A 19,267-nucleotide genomic window follows, 5' to 3' on the forward strand; every position below is an offset into this window, starting at 1 on the left:
GTATTTAGAGGCAATTACCTGAATCCTGTGTGCAAGCCCGGACAATGTTTGTTGGCACATCATTGTTGGAACTCCGCACTGTACGAGCTGAGTCAACATCAGCGCGTAGTAACCAATTTATGGGTCATGCCACCATTTGACTATTCGCCACCCATGCCTTCTTTTCTAATTCCTTTCGGCGCAAGCAGAATTTGCAAGCCACTCAGTTTTTTCGCACTCTTCGCCTTGGAGAGGCTGTGTTTCGCCACGGTATATCTTCCGAAACCGATTGGCCCCCAGTGGGTTGTGAATAATACCAGCAGCATGTCCGACAGCGCTCAGAGCTTTGCTTATTTGTGGTTGGCATCACTCTCACTATCACTTTCACTGGTACATCCTTTGTTCAGTAGTGCCCTTTGGGCTTTGTCTTCCTCGTGACACTGACATGAATTAACAACACTTATGGCATAACGACGATCTATCGTAGTTGTGTCGAGAGGACGCCCTAAACAGGTCTGCAAACACGGACCTGCAGAGCGGTGCAATACCTCTTTCAGCTTAACCTGTCGGTTGTCCAGCTAATGACTCGTCTAGAGGGAGCAGTGTGGTCTTCCCCACAAAAGGGGAGTAGGACAGTAATGATAATTGCCGGGGCACCTCTATAACTCTTCTTCCACTAGAGAAAGACAACTGCGAAGACTTCGGAAGGCTAACTTAACGAATCGTTAGAGCCGTAATTCATCACTAGGAAATCTGGCATGCCCCACGCTGCCCCTGTCTGCGCGCGATCGACGTACGTGTATGCGAGTTCTGTAGGTAATTCTGTCAATGACCGGCCAGAGGATGGCGCGATAGGATGGGAACGTCGGTCCCATAGATCTGCACCTCGGGCTCAGATTGTTATTGGGAGGGTGTGACAAAGGGCAACGGCACTTCCCCTCTTGTGTGCGTTACCTACAATGACAGAACAAATCCTCTTGTGTATAGCTGCAATAATTATCCTAGCGAAGTCCAACCTCAAAAATAGAAACTAAGCACCTAATCTCACTGGTCCTATACTCCAACAAGCGAAGGAAAGTGTCAAATACATGTCAAGTAAAGAGAGCTTATTAATGTTGCACACGGTTGAACACGTTCGGCTTGAATCCCCTGGGGGCCATTTAACTATAATGCTGCAGTAGGGAAGCTTATGGAGAACGAGGCAACGGAATTTCGTGTAAATATAACCAGTGATGTATCATTGCAATTCGTGTCTAAACAGAATCTTTACGCCTCATACTAACGAAACTTGCTTAATTGTGTGGAAGCCCCCTTAGTCAGGTGACGGCGGATCGATGGTGATGGTCCCACTACGTGTAAAATGAAGCCACAAGTAACTTCGCATTGTTATTGGCTGTTTGTGTGTCTGGATGTCTCTTTTGGGTCTGCGCCTGCCCAGGCTGATTCTGAGCCGCAGGCAGGACTTTGAACAGGATTAACGAGAGATAGCCCGCTGCTGTTTTAGCCCTGGGGCCAGTACGGACTGCGGACCAGGCATGTAAGAACATCCTCTACACTGCTTGCTGGGGAGAAAGGCCCCACTTGGAGTTTGTGGCAGAGCCTCAAGGAGAGACCCGAGGCGACCCTGGAGTTCTGGCAGGTCGTGATTTTAAGGGGCCTGCACAGCAGTGCTTACACTCCAACTGGAAGAGGAGATCTTAGCCGCGCGCCTTTACATGAGGCGGGTTCGGGGCTTGCTTCCAAATGTTTCGGGACTGTGAAACGCTCAGCGTCCTTTTGGCGACCTCGGACTTGCGCTCCGTGCTTGCAAAGCTGGACCATTCTTTCATATGCAGTGGCAGTTGTCCCTTCCACGCTGTCTCCGCGTCTAGGTTACATCGCCCAGCGAATATTTGTCGAACCATGCGGCCTAACTCCCGGTAGCGACGTCTTCAGCTGAGTCTCACCGTGTGCGTGGAGCGCCCCTGATAGCACGTCGTGAGGCAACTCTAGTACTGGCTCGTGCATTTTCTTTATTTTTTTTACACAGGCGACGCGAAGTCGTGTGACATGTGGAATAACCTCAATCGTCCAGGAATTCCCTCCTAGAGGTGTATTCTTACAATCTTGACGTTAACTCTGCGCCTACCCTGGTGCTGTTACATCAGTGATCGGGTAGATGCAGTATTCTTTGAGAAACAGTCACCCAGTTCAACGGCAGGCATCTGAACGATAGGTTACGTTGGACTCTGTCCCCACGAACGTCGCATTTAATCAAAAGATAAGGGATGGCAGTGAGCTCTATAGCATCGAGAGCAGAGATGGTGCGCTAACTGTGCTTGCTCCCTGCGATGGCGGTAGCCAGGCCTCGCCTATCCCACTGTGCCGTGTGTGTGCGATACGCTGCTAAGAGTCCGTCGCTGGAGCTGATCTAACTAGTCGTTATCGCTGCAAACCGAACCCACGTTATAACGATACGGATCTTGACTCGGAGCCCAACTACACTGCGCTGTGGGAACCACCGGGCGGGACTCGCCTTCACGCGCGAGGCTGGCAAAACATCTACATTTTTTGCAGTATCGTCTACCTCGATTGTCTCTACCAGTAGAATCGAGCTGCTACGATCTACTCAAACTTATAGGACATGCCTGAAATCAGGCCGGTCAGTCTGGATCTACATATGCACCTGATCATTCTGAACGAATGCGGGCCCCGTCTTAGACCATTAATCAGTGAATATTGTTCCTATGACATCTTCCTCGACACCTGCTCATGACGTCGTCAGACTACTCTGAGCCATGTTCTATAGCCGCTATCTCCTATCCCCCAAGACTATTCGGGGCATTCGGGTAGAAGACGCTCTGTCCTGGCGAGCGCATGCATTGTGGCAGCTAACGACCTCAGCTGCTGTCACGTGCATTGTCGACTTGGCGCACCCCCGTGTCTCGGCTTACACTCGTCGATCCGGCGCTACGGCGCTCGCTGGAAAAACCAGTACATTAAAGACAGCTAAAGACCCCCCACCCAAGAAACATGATACGCTCCGTGTCATGGATTAGCTCACCCATTAGGTGCTGGAATCACCCCGCCCGCTCTCCGCGCGCGCGCGCTCCCCCTCCTCTCTACTCCGCATAGACCCGCGCTCTCTCGCTCTCTGTCCCGCACGTCTACTGGTCAGTGGGCTCGCGTCCGCTATACGACGGGCATGACTCGCCAGCCGCGTGCCGACTGCCCGCGCCGTTCTACATTGCCGGACTTAGTAACACCTCTCTCAGTGGGTCTGGCATACTCTGCTCTAGGTGTTTCAAGTGCAGATAATTGCGCTGCGAAGTTTAGCATCCTATCTCAGCACTCCCACGACTCCGCCGGGATGTGGTCTCACACGCCGACGTGGCACACTCTGATATCATCTATACAGACAGCTGTGAGTCTCAGAGAGTTCCAAGGGTGTCGGTGGTGTGTGGAAAGTCCGTAAGATGGTCCTCCAGTGTTGTGCCATGCGATCCGTACGGCTACTATGACAGGTATAGCCTGTCAGCGTGACGACCTATAGAGATACTTCTCGTGTTGTCTGCGTGAAGCATAAGGTGGTGAGAGCACTGCGGCGTGGTGAGCCATGACGGATCACGCTGTACTCTTAGCTCTCGATCCTATTTGCGTTCGAACCTGCGACTTGTGATGGGCGCAAGCGGCAGTGGACCGCTGATTGGAGGGCGTGCGTTACCAGCGTCGGTTGGTGATCGTCGACTCTCGGTACTATAACTTAGAACTAAATCCGTTTGCCTCACGGAGACGCCGCGTGCACTTCACAAATTATAGATCTAATACTCCTCGTCTTCAGCTTGTCGTTGATCATCATCTGCCGTTCATCGTCCTGTGGTGGCGCGGCGCCATGAACGATTGTAGTGTGCAAGGACAATGATCTTTGTGCTTCCTCCGTGATAACTAAACATGGTTATACTCAATGGTGTCTTGTGAGTTACAAGGTGCGTCATGTGGATGCACATGATGTCTCGTCCGTTATCGTATCCGCTTGCTGTACACGCCGCAGCAGTACTCAAGTCCACAAAGTGACGTCAAAACGCTACCCATCCAGGCGAGCAACCATCAGGTAGATAAGCTGCCAGAATTGAGGTGGGTTTTTTTTCCAAAAAAAATCGACTTGGATTGGCAGATAAGGGCCGAATTATTCTCTAGCTCGATGGGCTCATGAGACCTCAGGCATCAAGGAAGAGATGCACATATAACAGTGGGCCAGGAGACCGAGGGTGGACTTAACCGTGGCCGCTTTGCGCAGGTTATTTCATGAGTTGTGAAAATGTGCCATAATAAACAAGCAAGAAGGATGAACACCTCTCTGGGGAGGCAAGGGCGTGTTGAGGGTGGCAAAAGCTATAAATATGGGGATTGCGTTGGGCAGGTTTGGATTATATCACCTTTGGCCACGATCTCGCAGTGGTAAGTGTTATGTACTCACTATGGTAGAGGCAACCCTGGAGTGCTTGAAACATACACACCCCCCCCGCCTGTACCCCATGCTACTGCATTCGAAACACCATATTTTAGTGGTCTTGTGTCTACATGATAAACGCCTACCAGGTCCCTGTCCAAGGGCCGAACTCTTCCGGGCCACACACCCATCCCCGGAGGCATAGAGTAGAATCGATTGTTGTAGATATATTCATGAGGATGAATCTTAGCATGCAGTCGCGACTACGAGACAGTCCGCGTATATCAATCACACCGCGCGTGCGTCATGTTACTAGAAGATGCACCACTTACCGTCATTGTGGCCCTAACTAAAAAGCAGCATCATGCCGGCAATAGCAGTGGAGATATCGTTACACCTCCATACTCTCCGCGTAGACGTCTCGTCTCCGCTGCCACCTCGCTTCTGCGTACTGTTAGATGTCGTAGCCAATCCCTTTGACACTGTGCTATGAATGGCGAACTGTCAGTGTGACAGGAAACTATAGCTTGCTGTGTGCAGGCCAGCATGGTGTCGTGGACACCATTCTCATTCTAATACGCTGGCGCACGTGCCGGGAATGCAGAATTCTGCAGAAGTCCACCTGGGCGCTGGCTGTCGCTCCTGGTCAAACTACCTTAGCAATGGCCTAGACATCCTTATGTCCTTCGAATCGCAGATACTATCTGGTTCCGCTGTCCTGTCGTCTACAGATATCCACTCGTAAGTATCACCCATACCATAACGTCCTGATTAGCGAGATATCTAGCCTAGAGATTCTAAGGGCTGTGCTGCTACTGACACGTCTCTATTTCTACAGAAGTTCTGCTAAGCAAACTTAGTGTTGGGAAAATAGCTTGTTTTGGGTCCTTCCTCCAGCTTCTTGGAGAATGGAGCAAATCCTCATTCCCGTGGAACTATGGTTCTGTTGTCCGCATGGGACCTGGGTGCTACGCTTCTGGGTGGGTAGAATTTCGCCAGATAAGTAGGCATCTGAGTGGGTGTTGCAATTGTGTGCACAAGAGGAATTTGATGGCTGGGAGGAGTGCAGTGGTTCTGACTGCCTATCGACTCTCCGGCATCCCTATGATTGGTATCACTGTCGAATAATATACCTACGATATGCCTGGCATCACGTATATTAGTAGGTGTTTTGCATGTAGTAGGTGGCGGTTAGTTTATCCGATGTTCTCTTTGAAGTGTTGTCTACTCTCATCGTTGTCACATGTCGTCTATGGAGCACCTGCATTAGTTCTGATACTAATCTCTTACGCACGCTATCACCTAATTTCTACACTGAGTGTACTTCAGCTATATGGTCATGCGAATTATGTGATTACGTAATTTAACCTCCTGGATGATGTAATTAATGGTAGAATGTATAGGGGTCGTGCTGTCGCTTCTTGGTCTTTTGTATTTGTACATTTCTTTGCGTATGTGTCTCAGTATTCCACCTTCCTTCCACCACCGATTCCATTGCGTCAACGTATCCGGTGATCGACCTTTGCTTGGTTGTACTTGCTCGCGCTCAGCGTCGGCGCACAGAAGGAAGGCATACCCGTAGCGATATTATCCAGAGATGACAGACAGACTTCTGTTTGAGGTAATCAACTCAAGTTCCACGGAGGACACTTAGAGCGATCTGCCTTCATCCCTTATAAAATGCTTAGTCATCGTCTTCCCAGGGCTGTCAGATAGTCGGCCGCTCTCATTTCTGTATCGCTTCTCGAAACCTTTGCTCGGGAGTCGAGAGGTGGCGATTGAGCCGTATCCAAGGCTCCAGCTGTCGCTCTCTATGGAGTTCAGCCGTGGAACTCTCCACGTCTCGGTTTGTCTCGGCGACTCCTCTCTCTCTCTGTTTGCGTTCGATTTTTGTTAGCCTTATTATATTATTTTTGTGTCTAATTCTCTGTATTTCGAATTCTGAGAAGTTCGAGAGAAGAAGGAGGGCACTCCAGCCTGGGAATGAGATTATATAGAGTCCTGGTCCCGTGACTTATTGTTACTCCTGTTGTTCTCTGGGATATGTAGTCTTTTTTTGTGGACTGCACATTCAACAGAAGTATCCATACTTGACATGATGTTATGATGTGGAATACTGATAGCAAAATTACAAAATTACAAAACCATGACATAAAGCAAAGTCAAAATGAACTTGCACAGAGTCACCTCTGGCAAGCATTGGTTCATCTGCTGTGACTGAAGTCATGTAATATTGTCCATTAGGATCTTTCTTCAGAGTGCACAACAGATACATGTTCTGGGCCTGTCTCAAGTATATTCCTTTCTTTTTAATTATAGGTTGATAAGTATCTGAAGGAAATTCTTGACGATTTGATCAGTAACCTAACCAGCAATCTGTGGAGAATCAGGGAATCCAGGTATTGCTAGGGGAAGTAACAGTGTTTTCTTTGAGCTCTTCTTTACCATAAACCTGTTAGCCTGAAGAAGTGTGTGTGGGAGGAGGACATGTCCTTCTATCAGTATAGATCCCGGTCTTGGAATTCGCACTTGAGGTGTGATAAAATATTAAAGCAGTTTGCTTTGAGCCTGAAAATTTTTATTGCATGTAATTTGACATAATGCTTAACAACATTCTCTGAAGGACGAGCTTTCTGTATACAAAGTTTTTTGCTATCCATGGACCTGAAGCATTGCTTAATGTTAGGAAATATTGTCAGTCTGTCTGTATATGTACTTGACAGCAGCATGCTGCTTGGAAGAGCGTTTTTAATAAACTGTTCTTTATTCATGTCAGTTTATGGCTACACTGTTTTGAAAACTTCCATTTTATTTCAGTTCCAGACTTCAGACTGATGTGGGGGGGGGGGGCTGGAGGAGGGGTTGTTCTTGTTTTTTTTTATCCTGTACTTGGAGAAAAGAAATTTGAAACAATATCCTAGCTAGAATGTTTTCAACAGCAATTTTTATCACAGCAGCAGAAAATAACATGTAGAACAGGTTTTTTTTTTTTTTTGTTTTAATCATTTACTAGTATTTGCAACTGTTTGTATACCCATATCAAAGGAATACACCATGTGTTGAAAATGAAATTGCTTGTTTGCAGCTGTCTTGCTCTGAATGACCTACTAAGAGGAAGGCCTTTGGATGATATCATAGACAAGCTTCCAGAAATCTGGGAAGTTCTGTTTAGAGTGCAAGATGACATTAAGGTAATGGATCTGTAAATTGAACTGGAATCTGTGACAGAAAGTAGTGATCAAACTCTGAGGTGTTGAGAAGAGATTCTTTGAGAAATCAAGTTGAAGCTAATGCAAGTTCTGTGTTAAGCAGACTACAGGTTCAGGCCCTTTGCAGTTAAAATTTCCATGCTCTCTAATGATTTATGTATGTTTTTCTCATGTTTTTAAGTGTTAGCTTTAATTCCTTACTCTCGAAGGTTCAGCAAGTTTTCCTGGATATGAAACAATTCCTAAGTACATTCTCAAGTATAGAAACATTTATTTTGGACTGCTTGTGTGCTTAGATGCCTTGCAGATAGGAAGTCAGAGTCCTTGGGTCCTCCCATGCTAGAGCTTGTGTTTTCTCTGGATCCAGATTTTCCGGCTGCAGGAGTGCTGGGCTGTTTCCCAAACTGTGCTGTGTACGAGGAAGTTGCTCTTATGCTAGTAAACTCACTGTGTTCAGAAATGTTCTGGGGCACTCACAGCAACTGGCACAGAATGTTCTGCCTTGTTAGTAATGAAAAGTATTAGCCTCCAAAGCAGATCAGCTACCTGCATGCTGCCTTTTGGAGTGGGTCCACGGGACACTAAATTCCTAAATTTTACCTGGAAAACAAACTTTGGAAAAATCTGTTTGTGACAGGCCAGAATTCTTCTCAGAACATCCAAAGAAGTTACCAATGTCAGTGATGTGTTTCAGTACACAGGAGTTATGCTCGATACTTGTTAATTCATTAGTGCAGGTAAAGTGATAGTATGACTGGTAGTGGTGTCATGTGCCACCAGGTCAGTGCTGATTTGACTGTTTACTTGCTGCTTTGAAATTTCTTTGAAAGTTTTTAAGTGTCAGCCATGAATATAGTCTTAACAGTACTAGTGTTACACTCATGAGCAAGTGCATCATGATATGGAAGCTATAAAACTAGTAAAAATGTTATTTAGTTGGTTTTTTGTTTTTTTGTGTTTTTTTTTAGGAGTCTGTGCGGAAGGCAGCCGAACTAGCCTTAAAAACCTTAAGCAAGGTAAAAAATCTCATCTTGTCACTTGTACACAGATGCATGTATGTTCTGAATGTCTGTGGTAATGCGTTCCTTTTAATCTCTCAAGGAATGGCCTTTTTACAACAGGCTTTCATCTTGGGGAATTGTCTAGGATAAGACAGTGATAAACAGAACAGTGTCTTAGAAGGCAATTGTAATAAGCTTGGCCACATACTCATACTTACTTCTGTTGATGTTGGTGCAGTTCTGGTGTTTGAGGCTGATGCAATGCTACATTCTCTACAGCCACAGGAGGGAGATACTGAACTGGTGGCTCTTTCTTCTAATTTTTTTCCCCACTTGGGGGTGAGGTTTAAGGGAACATTTTGTATCTGCAGCAAGATATTGCTGACCAAGCCAAGTAAAACCTGATGAGAAATAAAGTAGACCAGTGGTGATCTGGTTGAAACACAGTGCTGTTACAATTGCAGAGTCTGCTCTGACATGGGGTTTGCAGCCTGATCTTGTGGGACAGTTGAATCTCTGTGGCCTAGAAGGGCAGTCCCTGAGCTGAGACTTCATGTAGTGCATCTCCATTCAGGTGCAGATCAGCACCTCTTAGATGTGGCTTTGAATTTGCCTTTGCTGGAAGCTGAATGTAGTTGAAGCATCTTTAAGAATGTATTTTAGGATCTGAATACTTTCTGGAGAGAAGAATGAACGTGTAGCAGAGCTTGGGTTTCTTTGTAAGCTGCTTATGTAGTTGAATTCTACTGTTTGACTCAAAAGGTGCTTTAATTAAATACAAGCAGGAAATTTGTACGCGCTTGTAACAGCAATTCTGATCTGTCTCCAGGTTTGTGTGAAGATGTGTGATCCCTCCAAAGGAGTTGCCGGTCAGAAGACAATAGCTGTACTGCTCCCTTGTCTCCTAGATAAAGGAATAGTCAGCACAGTTGCTGAAGTCCGGTCTCTCAGGTTAGTTTTGCATCCTGCAGACTTACTGGGTTGAGGTTATGTATGATTTGGGCATGGTAGGAAATGGTTGATGATTGGGATAGGTGTTCTTAGTAGCCTTTCCCATCCTTGATGATTCTGTGATTTGTGCCAAAGGGACCCAGCTCATTCACCAGACTTGGAAAGCATTCTTTGTGTTTGAAGTCACAAATTTCTCCACAAAACAGCCTTTATACTGAACCCACTGAATTCTAACAGGGAGCTATATATATACGTGTGCGTGTGTATTTTGGAAGCATCTTATTTAAACAAATGGAGATAACAATATTAATTAGTTATGCACTTTGACCATGAAATATCTTTTCTTTCTGCAGCTGTGCAGATTCAGTGCTCAGGAGAGAGTTCTTTTGTCCTGGCACAAGTGGCAAACTGATCTGCAGGGTATTTTTCTGGTAGAGATTATCCTTCAGAAGTGATATCTGAAACAAACAAAAATCCCATGATAGTTCCTGGAAAAGACAGGTCTTATTTCATGTCTAGATGTGAGTAATGATGGTACATGTTGCAGAGGCAACTGTGTTTGGTCACACTGTTCAGAGATGTGTTATATCACTTAATGGTTTGATGTTCCTTGATATGTAGGGAATTCTCATGCTTCACTTTATAACCTTATTTATTTCTTCATTTACATCAGACCTGGAGCATAGCTGGTCTCCTGAGAAACAATTTTCTTTTATTGATCATGATGACTTAGGAAGGTTAGAAAGCTTGAAACAAACAGTGAATTTTTATTTCGTCCTTTTTAAGGTTTGGAAACACTGTCGAAGTGCATCTTGAGAGATCTAAAGATTTCAGTCTGACAAATGGGATTAGAACAGATCATTGTAATTATGTTTTTCTTGGGGAGAAACTATTGATTTCTCTTGGCTGACTTTGCTCGGAGCCTTTTTTGAAACATGTTATTTGTTCCTACAGTTGTCTGCAGTACTTTGCCCTTTGTGATACCCTGGCTAATCTAAGCAATCCCCATGCAAAGCATAGGATAGTTTAGAGGCTCAGGGCTAGTGTCTGCTACTACCTAATCAGAACACTTTATAGATGCAGATATATTGGCATACCTGTGATCTGAACTGGCTGTTTTTTTTGGTGCTGTATTGAAGTATACCAGAGATTTTTTTTCATCCAAAGCTGTATGTTTCTATGTTGATTTTCACTTTATTCTTCTTCTAGCATTAACACTCTTGTGAAGATCAGTAAAAGTGCTGGATCTATGCTGAAACCTCATGCACCAAAACTTATCCCAGCCTTGCTGGAGGCCTTGAGTGCACTGGAGCCTCAGGTCCTCAATTACTTAAGTCTCTGTGCAACGGATCAGGAGAAAGTAAGTGCAGATATTAATGGAAATTATCAACACTTCAGAAAGTGAAGAACCAGTCTTGGTAAAAAGTATAGTTAAGCATCACTTCAGCTCCGTATGCAAGTGTGAAACAGGCAAAGAGTCTAATAATGCACCTGTACTGTCAGACTTTGCTACTGCTTTTCCTAGGGGTTTAATTGCATGACTTGTTGTAATATAAATTAGAAGTCATGCTACAGCATTACAGGCTGGAGCTGGGTGTTTTCAGCAGTGTCCTTTTAATCTATCTCAAAGAACCATATTAATCAGTCACTGCCTTCTGGGGAAGTAACTTGAACCTTACTGTTCAGGAGCAAATTCAGCTACTTTTATTGTGGGAAGAGGAAGGGAGCAAACTCTGCTCTTCTGTCAACTAGAAGGTAGTGAACAATAGGACAGAAGAAGTCTTTTTGTTTTCTTCCCCATTTTTATTTGTCCATCATCAGAATTATATAGAGTACCTCCTGTGCTCCAACTACAGCATCTGACTGTCTCTGAAAGAGAAAATATTAACAGTTTGTAAAAGTAATCACTTTTTAACTGGATGTATCTGAAATGGATTTTTGGCTTGAGTTTAAGAGGTAGTGAGTTGCACATAATGTTGGCCTTTCAGGTTGAATTAACATTTTCTTGTTTGTTTTTTTTTTCTTTTCTTTAGACTGCAATGGATAGCGCCAGACTTAGTGCTGTCAAGTCATCTCCCATGATGGAAACCATTAACATGGTAATTGTTTGATTCAAGAAGTTTCCAGTTTAAGATATATGGTAGAAGAAGACTGGAAGTTGGAGTAGGGGCATTTATAAAATTTTCTCTTCAGGCTTTGTTTTATTATCTCTGTGTGTATGTCTCTTCATCCTTTTCACATGCTGATTTGTCTTATCCTATAGTCACAGCTTGCTCCTCTAATCAGTTGTAAATAGCTGTGGTTCCACTCAGAATTAGAATGTTTTTCCACTCGAGAACCTGATTTTGGTGAAGAGGGTTTCTTACAAATGCTTTTCCTTGGGTGGGAGCTCAGCTGATCCTGTGTTTTGCTTTTTGCCATTTCTTTTCATCTCTGGCCTACAGTTCAACAAAACTGCACACGTAGCCTCAGGCTGATGATAGTCATTGTTCTTCAGACGCAAGTGATGTCTAGTCTGTGCCTTGTCTTGCCTTAAATAAGCTCACCTGGATGTTGGCTGTGCTTTAGATGATGGGGGTGTTTAAAAAAAAAAAAAAAAAAGCCAGTGTTAATGAAAGCACTGACTGTAGCTGGAGTTTGTTACTATGGTTTGCTGCTGGAGGAGTTCCTGATGCTGAGGCACTGTGCTGTAGGGTTTGGTAGACCTTCCTGGTCTCTGTAACAACGTACGTGTTTCTAAAGAAAAGGACTCCCTGTTTTCTGCTTGGATGCTTCATGCAGCCAGGGATGTGAGAGCAGGCAAGGGTGTGTGAGCACTGAGCAAGTTTTAGGAGAAGTGAAGCCAACAGAGCTATTCTCTTTGCTTGCAGAAAAATAACAACAGCAAGTTCTCCTGCACACAGCAGCATTTGGAGCTCTTGGGCCTCTGTGCCAGAGGGAGCTGCATTTTGGTGTCAGGTGGAGTGCTCTCTATAAATAGTGTGTGAAGTGGTTGGGGATGAAAGGCTCCATGTAAAAGCGTACAGCTGCTGCTGTCCCTCTTCCTGGCTATACCTCTGCCCCTTAGGACGGTTGTTCTGTTCTTATCTTGAGATGTGTAAGGAAAGGGATGGGATAGTGCATCTTTCCTGGAGTACCGTGAAAATGATCTGGTTTGTGAGCAGCCTTGTCTATTCCTGGATGTTGTGGGGCAGACTGGGAGATGGTGGATTGTGTCCTTATAAGTGATATAGTGGGTTATTTCTTTCTCCCTTCACCATACTGGGCAGTAGGATAAATTGTTAGGAAACCGGACTCAGAAACTCAGAGGAGGTTAGCTTCAGTTAATGTATGATCTTTGAATTTGCTCAGGGTGAATCTCCCCTCTGCAGACAGTACTGCACAGTAACAGTAACATGAGACTTGTACATATGATGCCTGTGAGCAAACAAGCGATTAGAAGTTATACCAGTAATGTCTCTCAAACTTTTGTGGCTTCTTTCCCACCTGTTTGCCTTCTCCTGTTTAAAAGCTTGACTACTGCCATTTCATTGTCAGGCCACCGTACTGCTTCAGGCTTTCAGGCAGTCAAGACAAATGTTTGGTTTTGTCCTAAGGTAGATACCCCTTTGTGCCTCTTCTTTTCCAGTCCAAAAGAAATTCTTATTGTGCAATCCTTTCAGCTTTTGAAAAAGCCTGAAAAAGCAGGAATATGTTGATTCCAGTGACCAGTAATTTCAGCAGGGTCACCTCTCCACAGGCATGGGACAATGCAGCCTCTGTTACAGAATGCATCATGATTTCTTTGGATCAGCTGAAATCTGTCACAATCACTTTTTTTGTGTGTGTGTCTCCTCCCTTTTTCTAGAGCTTGCAGTTCTTGGATGTTTCTGTCCTGGGTGAGCTGGTTCCTCGGCTGTGTGAACTAATAAAAAGTGGAGTAGGCCTCGGCACAAAGGTATGCCTGGGAACTTGTACCTCAGGAGGTATAAACAGTGATAACTAGTGCTGATATACTTTTGTATCATTTGTTTTCTCTTGTGATCTTCTAGGGAGGCTGTGCCAGTGTAATTGTCTCACTGACCACACAGTGTCCCCAGGACCTGACACCTTATTCAGGTAGTGTTTCTTTCTAGTTTCACGTTTTAAGTGGTTTTGATTGCTGCTTTATAGGTAGCATTTCTTCCCTATTCACCTTTTGATTTTTATCACAAGTATGATCCTTTATTTTCTTTTCCTTGGAGTTGTTTGAAGTTGTGTAAGACAGGGATACTGGGTTAGATATATGGAATGTTGGATTCATCACCAACCTGGAAGAGGCTGAGAGAAAAGATGAGGGAGTTCCCCGGTTCCCAGGAGGAGCAGATAGAAATTTGTCTCTAGACATTTTTGGATCATAGTAGCAATGCTTGTGTTAGTGTAGTGCTGTAACTAAGTATAGTGCTCGTTTCTTCACTTTGAGCTACAGGAGAACCATGAAAAAGGATTTAGGTCCTGTGGATCTTAATCTTCTCTTTACATTGAGAATTTATTTTGATTCAGCAATGAAAAGGAGGAGTCCTTTTTGCTGCAAAGTAGGAAAAGAACTCAATAGTTGATGAGCTAGGGTGCTTGTCTCAGAGGAGCAGTATCAGTCAAGATTTGCAGGCTAAGGATAGCAAAACATCAGCATTAACTGAGCTTTACCACCACTGAGAGCTGTATTACACTGTGCACTTGGGTAAATGTGGAGTAGTCAGATGCATAACCAAGCAAACATGTGAAGTGTGAGAGTGTGTAAATGCATATTGCTTACAGTGAGAGCAGAGTAGGTCTCTTCTCATTGGTGACAGGATGAGGGGAAATGGCCTCAAGTTGTGCCAAGGTAAGTTTAGGTTGGACGTTAGGAAACACTTCTTTACAGAAAGGGTAGTCAGGTACTGGAATAGGCTCCCCAGGGAGGTGGTTGAGTCACTGTCCCTGGATGTGTTTAAGAGCCATTTGGATGCGGTGCTCAGGGATATGATTTAGCAGAGGGATGTTAGAGTTAGGGTACTATGGTTAGGCTGTGGTTGGACTTGATGACCTTCAAGGTCTTTTCCAACCTGGATAATTCTATGATTCTATGATTCATATGATCTAATGAAACAGAGGCAGTACTAATTCTTGCCACACCAATAAAAACACGATACATCTGACAAAGTGAACTCTTCCAACAGGTAAACTTATGAGTGCTTTACTTACTGGCCTGACTGATCGCAACAGTGTGATACAGAAGTCTTTTGCCTTTGCTATGGGGCATCTAGTCCGGGTGAGTAGGGTTTTGAGATACTTTTAGGCTTTTTACTTATGTGTTTGGTTTTTTTCCTAAGTGAGTGGTCTGAGTCTCTTTTGTCTTACAGACTTCTCGGGACAGTAGCACGGAGAAGCTACTGCACAAACTCAGCAGCTGGTACATGGAAAAGGAAGGTATGTTTCTTCTTGGATTATTCAGTTGCAGAATATATTTTAAAAAAAGTTCTTGATGCTGACAGAGGCTGGTAAAGAAACATTTCTATATTATGATGCTTGCCTTGACTAGTTGAATAATTCCCTTGTGTTGTGATCTGCATTCCTCTCTTTACTGAGTGGCTGACCAAGCTTTCAAACTAAAAAATGCTTGCCTCTCAGTTGTAACATGCTTATTTTGCTCTTTCAGAGCCAGTGTACAGGACAGGCTGTGCTTTAACTGTACATGCTATGGGACGCTACAGTCCGGATGTAGTGAAGAACCATGCCAAACAGGTGTTGCCATTGGCTTTTCTTGGCATGCATGAGGTTCCTGATGAAGAAAAAGGAGAAAAAGATGATTCTACTCTGTGGGCAGAAGTTTGGCAGGAAAATGTACCTGGTAAGTTGCATTAGGAAAGGCAAAAGCTTTCTAGTGGACTGGGGCATGAGTCTTTATGCTTTCTGGAAATCCATTTTGGTTATAGGAAGTCCTTATGGTAAGAGATGTGGGGAAACTCATTTTCATTTTTGGCTCTCCTGAAGGTGTTCTGTAAGAACTTGGGTAGGATAACTTCTCTGTGGCTATTTAAAATAACTGGTACTGTCAATAGCTGGTGATGCACAAGGACAATCAGGAGAACCATTTTATGATTGTGAGGTGCTTAATGCTGCTGTAATGCAGCCCTTATGTTACAGGTAACCGAACACCTTTGGAACTTTCCATGATGGTCTTTAGGGACTGCTGCACAGTCTGAATTTGAGGGAACTTCAGCCTCTTGTCCTGGAGATATGATGCCTGTGGTTTTACTTTGTGGTTCTATCTACTGAATCACAAGGGCTGTTTTGCCGTGATTTCTAGAGCATGCCTGGATGCATGGTGAAATTGGTTTTGCTCATTCCTTCTCTGACTTAGTTTCAGATCTAGTCCCCTAGTCAGCAAAAGAGAGGGCTGCAGGGTTCTCTAGTTACCTTTCCTTGAAGGTGAAATAAAAGTAACATTCCCTTAGAAGGTGACTGACGCAGTGCGTACTGTCTGCCACGTGGAAAGCTTTTTATCTAGGTACGAAAGTCTAAAGATTTTGTTTGCAAGAAGATTAATTGAGAAGGGAGAATCAGTCTTCAATGAACCTGGGAAGAATTCTTTGCTGCACTGCATAAAATAGGAATTACCAGTATGCTGTTTCTGGAAAACAATAAAAAATGAACAAAAAAAAAAACAACACAGGAATCTTTAATTGCTTATTACCCACTCCCCTGTTTTGTTTCCTTAACATGAGATATTTGTTCATTCTCTGGCAAAACTATGGTCTTCTTTTGTTTGTTATGCAGGTACTCAGGGTGGCATCAGGCTGTATATGCAGGAACTGATAGCCATTACACAGAAGGCTTTGCAGTCCCAGTCCTGGAAGATGAAAGCTCAGGGAGCAGCTGCCATGGCATCAATTGCTAAACAGACCGGCTCCCTTGTACCTCCACATCTGGGAATAGTGCTGTCTGCGCTGCTGCAGGGCCTGCCAGGGAGAACGTGGACTGGGAAGGTAAAAAGGAACTGTCACCTTGCAAGTTAGTCCAGCTCTCAGTCTTGAAGCAGGAAGTGCAGTGTTCTTTGTTACAGGGGACAACATACAGGAAATCAGGTTTAGGGAGCCTAGTGTTTGCCCTGCGCTTAGTGGATACAAAAGTTCCACATCCCAGGTGCAGAATCCAGCACTTATTAATCCTTGTGTGGTTAGTGATTGCCAAGCTCTCTTATTTATCTCTGCAGCATCTCTCAGCTGTGGTGGGAGTCAGCAGATCCTCCAAATTTTGTATCATTTGCAAACTTAAGAGTTCTGCTGCACCATCTTCTAGCTTTAAGGGAGACTACCTGTCATGGTTTGAACGAAAAATCCACCTGCGTCCGTGACAGGGGGCTGTGGGCCCCAGAGGGGCCCTAGGCCGAAAGGAAAGAAGTTAATTAGGAAAAGAAAACAGCGGCAACGATTTAAGGAGGCACACTTATTTACTAAATACTATATCGAAATACTGGATAACACAATATAATACAATATAATTGAAAATTGAAAATTGAGCTAACGAATCAAGCAAAATAGGAGAGAGAATGAGTCCCGTAACCGAGAGGCCTCCCAACACACTCCCTGAACGCAGAACTCGCAAAAGGACGTCAGTCTGTTCTGCGAACAGAGTTAAATATAGTCCGCGGTCCCGTGACCCGAGCGTGTTGCTCTTGAGAGATGTAGTCTTCTTCTGTAAGTTGCAGATTCAGTAAAATTATTCATGCTTTATATGATGTTATGATGTGGAATACTGATAGCAAAATTACAAAATTATTAAACCATGATACTACCTTATTATCAGAGGTGCAGAAAGGCCCATTTACACTGCTGTTCAGTGCAAGGCCACTACAGCAGCACAGGAGGAGCATAAGGCGTGACATGTTGGTTCTTTAGGATGGAATCACAGACGTGCATCCCCAGTGCCTCTGGCATAAAATGCAAAGGATGTTTTTGCACAGCAGGACTGCACTGTTTGGTTGTGTTTCTCAGTGATATCCATTTTTCTCATTGCAGGAGGAGCTGTTAAAGGCTATCACCAGTGTCGTCTCTGCCTGCAAGTGAGTATCTTGAAAAAAGTGATACCCTTGGGATACCTTGCTTCTTCTGTCTATACGTGGTCACTGGTGAGGGCTGAAAGGCACAAATTGTGCTTCACAAGGATCTACAGAGCTAATGGTTGAGTCAAGGGAGATGATGTCCAAAGGCCAGAATTGCTAAAAAGAAAAAATAGACTAAGGGGAAGGATTAGCAGCTTAAAAGGGAAAAGAGAAAGAAGAAGGGGAAGAAGAGCGCATTAAAAATATGCATGGAAAAGCAGGAAGGAAATTCAGGCTGAACAGACAGGGTAACAGTGAAGAAGACTGTGGTAGTGTAGCTTTAGTTAATATTGGTATGTAGCCCAATGTCTTAACATGGGAATTGCTTGTGATCTCTGGAAAAAGTTGTGTTTGGGGCTAATTTGAGTCTAATAGATCTCTGTGCGCATTGGTGTTGCAGTGCAGAGCTACAGAAGTCGACGCCTGGCCAGCCCAGCATCAGTGATGTTATCCAGGCGGTACTGAAGGAGTGTCGGAAGGAGAACCTGAAGTACAAGATGGTGGCCCTACGCTGCATGGCTGCAGTGCTGCAGGCAACAAAGGAAGACCGGTTCCAGGAGCTGGCAGATATCATCTTCCCCATGATAAAGAAGGTGATGGTTCAGCTTCTTGGGTTTTCTCTCTTTCAAAACAATCAAGTAGCAATGGTCTGGCTGATGAGGTTAAAGGCAAATTTCTGCAGAGAAGGCAGTGTGAGGAGGAAGCTGCACTCAGCTTAATCCTTGTTAGGGCTGACTACCAGACTATTTATTCATGAGCACTGGGAAGGTTGTAGCTATTCTCCCCAGATTTGAAATGAGCCCAATAATCCTCTGGGCAGAATCTATCTTGTGGCATCCAGCATTGCATCAGTACTGCATTAAAAAGGTAATTTCCTGGCTGCTCTGCAGGCAGCAGGGCACTCCTAGGAAGCTGTAGAAAATGCTTCCCTTGATCTTTTGCAGTGCTTTACAGCTCTGCGATTGTCACGGGTTATTTAGATTTACCTATGCCCGTGACAGGGGAAGCCACCCCGTGGCCCCCCCCGGGGGCCCAGAAAGGAGGGGGGAAAGGGGAGTGGGATAAAACAGTGACAATCTAAGGAGGAAAAACTTATTTTACTAAATATGATACCAAAATACAAGATAACACAATATAATATAATTGAGGCTAACAAATCGAACGAAACAGAGAGAGAGAGTCCCCGAAAACTGAGAGGCCTACTGTGAACTCTAGGCGACACGGCTGGAACGCTTCCCACTCTCCGAGAAGTTGGAGAGAAGAAGGAGGGCACTCCAGCCTGGGAACGAGATTATACAGCGTCCTGGTCCCGTGACTTATCATTAACCCTGTTGTTCTTTGGGATATGTAGTTCTTCTTCTGTGGACTGCACATTCAATAGAAGTATCCATACTTTACATGATGTTATGATGTGGAATACTGAGAGCAAAATTACAAAATTACAAAACCATGACAGCGATTCAGACTCTCAGCACTGGGAGTTGTTTGTGTACAAGGCTATGGAGGATTTCCATGCACTTCTGCAGATTGCCAGCAGTTCTGGGGCCACTGGTAGCCAAGGAGGCCATATTGCTCTCTGTGGGGGTTCTGGCTGGGT

At 44.6% G+C, this 19,267-nt stretch overlaps 1 protein-coding gene across 5 annotated transcripts in view; it reads left to right on the forward strand.

The window, feature by feature from the left end:
- The window catches only part of ECPAS (Ecm29 proteasome adaptor and scaffold), a 66,155-nt gene that overhangs the window by 42,084 nt on the left and 4,804 nt on the right, over positions 1-19,267 (forward strand). For all 5 annotated transcript variants that reach the window (XM_032441468.1, XM_015849831.2, XM_015849832.2 and 2 more), the window contains 14 exons: positions 6,728-6,807; positions 7,494-7,599; positions 8,586-8,633; positions 9,448-9,569; positions 10,779-10,929; positions 11,603-11,668; positions 13,417-13,506; positions 13,601-13,667; positions 14,747-14,838; positions 14,930-14,996; positions 15,226-15,417; positions 16,347-16,555; positions 17,588-17,631; positions 18,071-18,263. In XM_032441468.1, the coding sequence (XP_032297359.1) occupies positions 6,728-6,807; positions 7,494-7,599; positions 8,586-8,633; positions 9,448-9,569; positions 10,779-10,929; positions 11,603-11,668; positions 13,417-13,506; positions 13,601-13,667; positions 14,747-14,838; positions 14,930-14,996; positions 15,226-15,417; positions 16,347-16,555; positions 17,588-17,631; positions 18,071-18,263 (1,527 nt within the window). The remainder of the gene's footprint in view (positions 1-6,727; positions 6,808-7,493; positions 7,600-8,585; positions 8,634-9,447; positions 9,570-10,778; positions 10,930-11,602; positions 11,669-13,416; positions 13,507-13,600; positions 13,668-14,746; positions 14,839-14,929; positions 14,997-15,225; positions 15,418-16,346; positions 16,556-17,587; positions 17,632-18,070; positions 18,264-19,267) is intronic.

Source organism: Coturnix japonica, chromosome Z (genome assembly GCF_001577835.2).
Source record: "Coturnix japonica isolate 7356 chromosome Z, Coturnix japonica 2.1, whole genome shotgun sequence".
NCBI lineage: Eukaryota > Metazoa > Chordata > Aves > Galliformes > Phasianidae > Coturnix > Coturnix japonica.